The sequence below is a fragment of the Nicrophorus vespilloides genome, unplaced genomic scaffold (genome assembly GCF_001412225.1).
Source record: "Nicrophorus vespilloides isolate i.1.1-1 unplaced genomic scaffold, Nicve_v1.0, whole genome shotgun sequence".
NCBI lineage: Eukaryota > Metazoa > Arthropoda > Insecta > Coleoptera > Silphidae > Nicrophorus > Nicrophorus vespilloides.
Genome location: NW_017096670.1, coordinates 1 through 10,169, shown reverse-complemented (window position 1 = coordinate 10,169; position 10,169 = coordinate 1). Strand labels below are relative to the sequence as shown.

General features: G+C 37.5%; 1 protein-coding gene across 1 annotated transcript; it reads left to right on the top strand.

Annotated features, from left to right (window-relative positions):
• The first annotated feature begins 289 nt into the window (after nt 1–289).
• Nucleotides 290–1,895, top strand: LOC108557835 (homeobox protein MSX-1-like). Its single transcript, XM_017914515.1, has 2 exons — nt 290–922; nt 1,009–1,895. The coding sequence occupies exons 1-2, from the start codon at nt 421–423 to the stop codon at nt 1,524–1,526; spliced, it is 1,020 nt and encodes a 339-aa protein (XP_017770004.1). The 5' UTR covers nt 290–420; the 3' UTR covers nt 1,527–1,895.
• The last annotated feature ends 8,274 nt before the right edge of the window (nt 1,896–10,169 follow it).

Sequence of the window (10,169 nt, the reverse complement as noted above, 5' to 3'; positions counted from 1 at the left end):
AGGTGGGCGGAGTCGACGCGCGCGTTTCGCTTGTTATTCACCCCCCACCAACGCGAACCATCATCATCATCACCAGTAACAACCCCCCACCCCTCCACCACCACCACCACCAGAAATATGACAATCGAAGATCGGAAAGCGGCTGCGACGACCCCCACGAACGGAAAAGTCTTCAGTTCGCTTCAGCCGTCCGAAACGTGAGCACGCACGCACGCACGCAAAAAAACAAAAAAAAAAGTTGGCTGAAAAAAGAAAAAACAAATAATTGAAAACACACAATCGAGTGATTAAATCCAAGTGCGCCAAGTGCAAACTGTTGGTGTTATTATTTTAAATAAAACAAAAGATATATAATTGGATTCTTGTTGGGTGCGCGTCCGTTGTTTGTTTGATTATTTTTGTTTTTTCGTTGTTGGTGCGATGGAGGACACGAAATCAGAGTTGAGTTTGAAATCTTCAAAAATCTCGTTCAGCGTCGAATCTCTCCTCTCGAAGACGCCCATCAACATTAACAACAACAACAACAATAGTATAAGTATAGTGAAGAGGGAGGAGGACGTCGAGGATGAGGTCGAGGCTAGGAGAAGGCTTCATCAGCACTTTCATCATCACCTTGGCATCAGCAATGAGGATGTTATCGTTGGTAACGATGACGACGAACCGGAGGAGGAGGACGAGGACGCGGACATCACCGTCGACGACGTAGACACCGACGATCTGGAGAGTCGCGGCAGTTTAAGTCCGAACTCGTCGACGGGATCACATCACGTTGTTGTTCCGCAACCTCTGCATCCCTCGATGAGGATGATGGCCGCACAGTCGGCGGCCGCAGCTGCAGCAGCCGCCGCCGCCGCTTCACATTGGCCCTTCGGCCCTTGGATCGGCTCACACAACGCGATGCTCAGATCGACATCCCCGCAAAGTAAGCATCTCCTTTTGTTTTTAGCGTTACCATAGTTTCCCTTTGAACTGTTTACTAATTGTTCGTGCGCTTGTTGTTTTTTCCAGCAAATCTTCCGAACATCGGTCAAAACCCGGGCCAACCGATGGTCAGATGCGCGTTGAGGAAGCACAAACCCAACAGAAAACCACGCACCCCGTTCACCACTCAACAACTTTTGGCGTTGGAGAAGAAGTTCCGGGACAAGCAGTACCTGAGCATCGCCGAGCGGGCGGAATTCTCCAGTTCCCTCCGATTGACCGAGACGCAAGTGAAGATATGGTTCCAGAATCGAAGGGCGAAGGCGAAGAGGCTGCAGGAAGCGGAACTGGAGAAGCTTCGTTTGTCAGCGCGCCCCCTTCTGCCGCCCACTTTCGGTCTGTTTCCGTCGGCGGCGGCGGGCGGCGCCCCCGGTCACGTGATATCACCGTTCCTCGCGGCGATCGCGCACCGGCCGCCCCCGCACCATCCCCATCATCCACATCATCATCCGCATTTCGCGGCCGCCGCCGCCGCCGCCCACAGTTTCGCGGCGGCGGCCGCAGCCGCGAACCAGCAGGAGGCGCTGCTCAACATGCCACACTGATGCGGGCAACCAAATCAACATCATCATCATTAATTATTATTTAATTTTCGCGAACATATGCAAACATACATACATACGAGTACCACCAAAAGATGACTACTACTACTACTACTGCGCCACACCACACCGATACTTGTCACTTTGCATTCGATCGAGTGAAATTTTGTGATTCCTGTAAAGTGACTTTTCTTTTTCAAGTGATGCACGTGCACTTGGCAAGTATCGCGTGCATTCTGTTCTGTAGTAGTCTCAAACTCGGAAAAAGTTTCATAAGACTGATGTACATTTCGTTTGTTCCTTCTCCATCTCTTTTTCTTTCAATTCAATTGTTTCCCATGTACATAAATTCCCTCCTCCTCCTATTCTTCTTCTTCTCATCACGTGTTATTATTATTATTACATAACCTATACATATTATATATATATAAATATTATTATTATTATTTTGTACATAGGACAAATTTTATTTATATTGTATATTGATTGTAAATAACATATATATATACTACACATATATATATATAACAATTTGATGAAAACAAAAAAAAAACGGACAAAAATTATGAATGAATGAAATAACTATTTACGAAACCGAAAAACCGATCTTCTTTTATTTAACCCTTCTCTTAGTTACCACTTAGCAACAAAAACAAACAAAAAACAAAATTAACAATTGATATTCAATATTCAAGATGACTTAATTAAAAATTATCAGAGAATATATATATATAAAGAGATTAGATAAAAAAAAATAAAAAAATAACCTCCTCCGACGATGTTCCCACTTTGCCGCAGTGGAGGAGCTTGCGCATCTTTACTTCTTGAACTTTAACTTAATCTCAGTACGATTTTCATTCAATTTATTTGCAAAAGTTCGATAATTAAAGATCAGACCAAGAGGAACATCACACTTTTGTTTCAAACATTCAATTGTTTTTACGTTCTTGATTGTTTTTACGTAACACTTCATTTGTTTTTTTTTTTAAGATAAGCATTGAGTTAGCTCGTTCATAATCTATCTATTATATAGGGTACATTTACATAATTCGTTGTGTGGAATTTAGATTGAATCGTTTAGTAGATTTAGGGTGGGGAAATTAGTTTAGTTTCTCGGAAAGCACAGAAAATTACACACTCAAAATTGGTCGTAACTTTTCCAATTTTTTTTTCTTAAGGGTTTTCGTTTCTTTTTTTTTTTTCTTTCATTTTAGTATAACATATTCTTGAGTCGTTTAGTGAGTGGTGGTTGGAACGCATAAAGTTGAGAATTTATGGGTGCAAGGTGGAAGCATCTCGGGTATTCCGTTAATATGGAAAAGAAGTGTCGATGCTGCGATGATGATTGACTCTCGCACTTTGTGTGCCCGCATTGCACACCTCTCTCTCTCTATATATCTCTCTTTTGTTTCTTATTATTGTTTCTCGTTTGTTTTTTGTTTTTTCCGCTGCCAAAACAGTTGAGCGAGAGCGCGCGCGATGCTTTCCGAGAACGACAACCGCCGCCGCCTTCGATCTGAAACTGCGCTACGAAAAAGGGCATCATCGTCCGAACCGAACCAACCCCAATTACGGAACACACGCACTCTCACTCTCTCTTATAAAGTCACATCGCATCTATCCATCTCCTTTATCCAATGCATTCGCGATTTGCTTTTAATGAGCAAGCCGGGGCGGTTGCCGTTACGCATTTGTTATTGTTATTATTATTATTGTTGTTGTTGTTGCAAAGAGCGACATCTGTTGCCACGAAATCTTGAAATGCTGCTGTAGCATTTCACGAAAGCAATTTGTATCATTAATTAACAAATTAACATTTAAATTATTAAATGGGCGGCATTCCGATATAAATAAATTTACGGGTCGGAAAGGAATGGACAGAGAGAGAGAAGAACAAAAAAAAACCGGTAGCTCCATCTCTCGATCTCGATTCTCGCACGTTCACCTCTCTCTCTCTCTCACCATCTCTCTCTTACACACGCAACACTCCATTTCTCTTACTCTTTTTATTTCGCCTCGACCGTCGCACACTCACATTAACAGACTCCTCCGAAAACTAATTACCACGAAATCTTAAACGGAACCTTTTATATAAATTAATATCATCTCTTTGTTGTTTCTTTCTACACTGATTTCTTCTCGTTTTCTTCACTCTTTCATTCCTTCCTTCTTCTTCGGGCGGCTCGAGAACAAAAAACTAATTAGAAACCGAAACTCTTCTCCTCTTTCACCCTCTTTTTTTCTTCTTTTTCATCTTCATCTCTCTAATTCTAATTAAAATTTCCGAGAGATCCAATTAACACGACGGACGACCCCGAAAACCGATTAGTTTTCGTTTGATTTACAGACCATCCCTTAGTTTTTTTTTCTTTTTTCTTTCTTTCTTCTTCATCTGAATTGCACTAATTTGAACAGTTTAACTGTGTTTATTGGTCTGTAACTTTCTTCAAAATTGAGATATTTTCATAATCTCTTTCATTCCTCAATATACACTAATATTAACATTAAACGCACTTAAAAATTTAATTAAAACTTGTTTTTAAATCACCGAAATTCCTTCTGGTAAATTATGTTAAAATTATAGTTTTCGTTAATCGTTTCTAATTATCTCCAAAAAACAAGATATTTACATAATTCCCTTAATTTCTTAAATTATACTCATTTCAGTAGTAAACGTACTTAAAAAATTGGTTAAAAATTAATAAGAACTTAGCAAAATCATTAAAAAAAATATTCTTCAATAACTTTGTTGAAAGTTGAAATATTTTTATAATTCTTTTCATTTCTTAATCCGTAGTAATTCTAACATTAAACGCTCTCAAAAAAATTGTTTCAAATTTATTTGGAAATTCTCAAAATTCCTTCTGGTAAATTTTGTAAAAATTATGTCTTTAATTTATCCATGTGTAACTTTGTTAAAAATTGAGATATTTTCATAATCTCTTTCGTTTCTCAATCTACACTAATATTAAAATTGAACGCACTTAAAAATTTAATTAAAACTTGTTTTGAAATTCTCAAAATTCCTTCTGGTAAATTATGTTAAAATTATAGTTTTCGTTTATCGTTTCTAATTATCTCCAAAACAAGATATTTACATAATTTCCTTAATTTCTTAAACTATACTAATTTCAGTAGTAAATGTACTCAAAATATTGGGTTAAAAATTAATAAGAACTTAGCAAAATCATTAAAAAAAAATTCTTCAATAACTTTGTTAAAAATTGAAATATTTTCATTTCTTAATCCGTAGTAATTCTAACATTAAACGCTCTCAAAAAATCGATTCAAATTTATTTGGAAATTCTCAAAATTCCTTCTGGTAAATGCGATAAAAATTATGTCTTTGATTTATCATGTGTAACTTTGTTAAAAATTGAGATATTTTCATAATCTCTTTCATTTCTTAATCTACACTAACATTAGAATTAAACTCACTTAAAAATTTAATTAAAACTTCTTTTGAAATCTCCGAAATTCCTTCTGGTAAATTATGTTAAAATTATAGTTTTCGTTTATCGTTTCTAATTATCTCCAAAACAAGATATTTACATAATTCCCTTAATTTCTTAAACTATACTAATTTCACTAATAAACGTATTCGAAAAATTGGATAAAAATTAATATGAAGATAGCAAAATCATTAAAAAAAGATTAATTCATTATAACTTCTGTAACTTTGTTAAAAGTTGAAATATTTTCATAATTCTTTTCATTTCTAAATCTATACTAATACTGACATTAAATGCTTTCAAAAAATTGATTCAAATTTATTTGAAAATTCTCTAAATTTCTTCTGGTAAATTTTGTTAAAATGATTTATCACGTGTAACTTTGTTAAAAATTGAAATATTTTCAAAATTCTTTTCAAGTCTCAATCCGCACTAATTCTAACATTTAACACACTCAAAAAATTGCTTAAAAATGTATTTGAAATTGACGTAACTTCTTCTGGTAAATCGTGTTAAAATTATGTCTTCTGATAATTCAACCACCTTCTAAAAAAGATCGTTCCATGTCCAAGATCCAACTAAACGAAAGAAAAGAGGAGAAGGTATATAGACAGAGAGAGAAAGAGAGAGTTTATAAAAGTCTGAAGAAGTAGGTATTTTTATTTGTCATCAGAACGGAGAGACGGATTTATATTTAATCGCCGAAACGTGTTAATTAACCGCGGCGCAATAAAATCATCTCTTAAAGAAGCAGAAAGAAAGAAAGAAAGAAAGATATGTACACGCAGACGGTCGGAGAGAAAGAAGTTAAAAGCGCGATAAAAATATCTTGCATCGAATAACAGTTTTGGTTTCCTTGTAGAAAATTAGCGATGCGCTGCGCGCCTTTTTATCGACTCTTCTCATTTTGTTTTTTCTTTTCAATTGTTTTTTTTTGTTTTGTTTTGTTTCGTTTCAGTTGCGTCGGGGATCGAAGTAATCTCAAAAATCCCGACGCATTAGCAACAATTTCCACAATCGGCTTTTGTTTTTTTTGTTGTTGTTGTTGCTGTTGTTTCGAAGGGGGGATGATGGGAATGTAGGAAAGACGAAGAGAGAGAGATGAGTTGATGATAAACGTGAGTTGAATTTCGATCACCTTTTCCCACTTTTATCGCGCGTTTTCTTTTGGCGATCGGCAATTACTACCACCAATAAAATTAATTAATCCACATGAAGAAAGAGAAAGATGCAACGATGAAATTCATTTGGAAATAAGTGTGTGAGATAGAGAGAATGAGATATTGCAGGTAGGGTAGTAGCAGTAGGCCGTGAAACAGATGACTTCTCGCGGACTGGTTTCGTTTGTTCCTTTCGTAGAGGGAGTGTGTGCGAGAGAAAGAGAGAAGACAATTATCCGATAACAACCAATTAAAAAGACGCAATGTCTATTGAATAATAATTACAAGCCGTTGCGCGGCAACGGCCGCAGCTACCGGGCTTTCGAACGTTCGCTACCATCCTTGTTCCTTTCTTCATATCTCTCTCACTCTTTCCCTCATACACTCTTTGATCGATCTTGAGAGAGAGAGAGATAGACGCGATGTGAATGCGATGGAAAGAGACAGAAATATAAAGAAACAAAGAGAGAGAGAGAGAGAGCAACACCAATTTGTGAAATTACTTCTTGGAATTGAGTGTGTGCGACTTTGAGTTGATATCAATTAAAATTCTCCTCAGGACCGTGTATCTTCTTTCTCTCTCTCTCTCTCTTTCTCACACACATTCTCATCTTTCATCTCTCTCCCACTTTTCCAAGACCTTCTCTGATCAGGAGTGGCAGAGCAAAGAGGTGGAGAGCAGCCATTGTTCCTAACCTCACTCCCATCTCAAAATCTCTTTGTCTCACTCTTTCCAATCCATTCGTCGTTTTTTCATCTCGTTTTCAGTCCTCCAGTTCCCGGAATTCAATTAATTAGCTTTATCACACTCACGAATTTCACGTGCGAACACACAACGCAACAATTTCACTTAAACGTTGCGCTTACGTAAACGTTTACGTAAAACACATTATTCATAATTCATTTAATAATTTTGTTCAAATTTCGATAATTATATAATGGCAATTTGGTTTCCATGGAAATAACTGTATGTAACCCGAATTCGATTGTTTGCGAAAGACGTGGGTTAAATTCAAAAAAAAAAAAACAATTGCATATTTCGTAATCATCATCATCATCTTTTGTCGTCGTCCTTGACGAGGACACGATGAATTCATAATAAACAATCTAACATTATCCAATAATGACGAATATTTATGCATTTCCTGTTTTGTTTCGTTTCGTTTCTTTTCATTTGTTTTTTTTTGTTGTTGTTTTTGTTGCTTATTTTGTGTCAAGAGTCGACGCGCTTTGCATACAATGGACGCAAACAAAATGGAGGGTCGAACAAAAGAGGAAATGCCATGGCAACAAACAAACAAACAAACGAACGTACGAATGCAAGTGTCGGTAATTGTGGTCGCACTCGAAACTAAACTAGTTTCTCTTTTCTTTTCTATTTTTATTGTTGTTTGCTGTTTGTGTGTGTGTGTATTTTTAAGTGTGGAAACGATTTCTTGAAATTTTTCACCTCCTGAATGAGTTTTAACTTCTTTTGACACCTTTCATTCAGTCTGGAGTACAAACAACTATATACACTACTCGAGCGAACAAAAAGAAAATACTGAATGAAAACGTAGGAAAAATCAAGACACCCACAAAGTCTTTGTTAATTGTTTGTTTTTTTTTTGGTTTCTTGCTGGATGCGACATCTCTTGGAGCGTCGCCAATTATCTTAATTTGCGTGTTCAGATCGGATTACATGAAAACAAAAAAGCTGAGATGAAACAAACGAAACGCGTTGCTGTTGTTTTTTTTTTACGTAGAATTGCCGTAATTCTATACGTTTCCGTGCCGAACGTTGCGTTACGCCCATCATCGACCCCGCTAATTAGCTTTTGTTTTTGCAATTGTTTTACTCCCTCTCTCTCTCTTATTTTTATTACGTTGGCAGTATGTCGTTGTTGTTGCTGTTGTTTATGAAAGGTAGATAAGAAAATCGGTGCTTCTTTTTACGAGATTCATTTTTTTTTTCTACTTCTGTAGAGTAATTAAATTGGATGAAACAAGCCCAGAAGTTGTTGGATTTTGTTTTTTTTTTTGGTTTTCGTTCGGGTGAAGATTCGGTAGCCCCGATTAAAACGGACTTGTCGTCTTGAGGCCTTCCTAAATAACGTTGCGGAGAAAAAGAGATTTTTTTTTGTTTTTAAATGGTTCCTCAGGTAAAGACTGAAGAAACAAATGAAGAAAAAATCGACGACGATCGGTAAAAAGAAGGGGTCCGTCCTCTCTTGTTTTCATCCGAGGGTTCCAGAAGCGGCTTCTGGTTTAAGGTAACGAGCGATTAATTACGGACACATCTTCTCTCACTAATTGAGTCCTCTTTCATCCCTCCTGCCCACTTCTTCGTTTCTTGGAACAAAACGCATAAAACAGAAACAAACTGTTACGTAACCGTAACAAAACAAAAGAGAGTAATATTAAGAGGGCCGTGCTAATTCCCTTCGGCGTCGGTACAACGCGTGTTGCCCCTGGTTACGAACAAACAAAAGGCGTTGCGTCAATCGTTGTTTCGCGCCGCGCGAATGCCTGATGAAGACGAAATAAATATTAAATTGGCACACAAATGAAAATTTATATTTATATATATGAATACGGTGGTGAGTTTCTTCTTCGGGGTCGAAGGACGACGACGACGACGAAGAAGTGAAGACGTGAGATGGGAGAGGGCGCGAGGGAGGTCGTCATCCTTCTTCAACACTCTCCCCCCTCGCGTCTCCGCACTCCTCGCCGTCCGTTTTCGAACAGATGCCATGAAACAAAAGACAATCAGCCTATTAAAATCGGACACACTGTAGGTACAATTTATTGTTCCAATTAGCCAAATGGTGAAAATACGTGTTCTGAAAAGCCAATGCTGCCACCGAACCACTTCTCTCTCTCTCTCTCTCTCTCACACTCTCACATCTCATCTCCTCACTCACTCCCTCTCACCGTCGCCTTTCGCTTCTTCCTTCCTTCTTTGGCAGAACGACCGGCAGCTTGTTAAAATAACCGGTCTCAAACGCGAGGACGCGCTTTTTCCTTCATTCAAACGATACCAACCACGAAACAAATAAACGCCCTACAAACAACAACGAAAAAAAAAAACGAGTTATGCAACTCCAATTACGCACTTCTCTTTTATTATTATTTCAATTTCAGTTGGTAACAGGTTATTGATTTTTTAAATAATTTTAAGCGGTTGGCAGCAAGTGAATTTTAATTTCACGATAACGCACAGATGTCGCATTTGTAGCTTTCAAATTGCGTCGTCGTGGTTGTAGTGTTGTGTTGTGTAGTCTGCGATCGGAATGCGGTTTTCTGCAAAGTTTTCGTTTGAATGGAAAAGAGGATGGTTAAAAGTTGATCCGCGACGGATCGATTTACGCGACAGTTCGTTGCGTGCGTGACAGCTGCTGTTCTCCTGCTGCTTCTGCTTCTTCTGCTGCTGCTGCTGTCAATTTAGGGATCGAAGTTTATGCGTCCGGAGGATCGTTTAAAAACAATTGAATCGTCGTTGATGCATCATCATTATCATCATCATCTAGTTGTTTGTGCACGCGGTTCGCATCATCATGATTTAACCCCAAATATCCGATTCATCTTTTCTGTATTAGTTACAGTTCCAACTGAAAATCGCGATAAGCATACGATGTGCATTCATATAAAAGAGTATTTATTCTTTGTTGGTCTGCAGTTTGTCGTCATTTGTTTGTCGACTGCACTGCACTGATGAGCCCCAAGTTAGGGCGAAACCACGAGAAAATCTAAATTTGTTCTTTGATAGAATCGATTTTCGTTAATAACTCTCGAAAACTAATGAATTTTTTGTTATTAGAACGGTACATCTCACTACAACCGATAACATACGTTTACTAACGTGCTCAGTAGTAATAGAAGTAAGTATTCAAGTCAATGTTCAGAGAGTTAATTAATATAAGTCTTTACCTACCAAATTGTTATTTCTCTATCGAGAAAACTTCCTATCACAACAACACTTTTTTAATATTTGATTGCATAAACAACACATTCCAAAAACATTAAAACACAAAAATTCCACACATTCCAGAAAC

Bases quoted from the DNA above. Each gene is read 5' to 3' on its own strand.
- LOC108557835 (XM_017914515.1), top strand. From the start codon at position 421: ATGGAGGACACGAAATCAGAGTTGAGTTTGAAATCTTCAAAAATCTCG. The intron at 923-1,008 runs GTAAGCATCTCC...TGTTTTTTCCAG, and splicing joins CAGATCGACATCCCCGCAAA to CAAATCTTCCGAACATCGGT.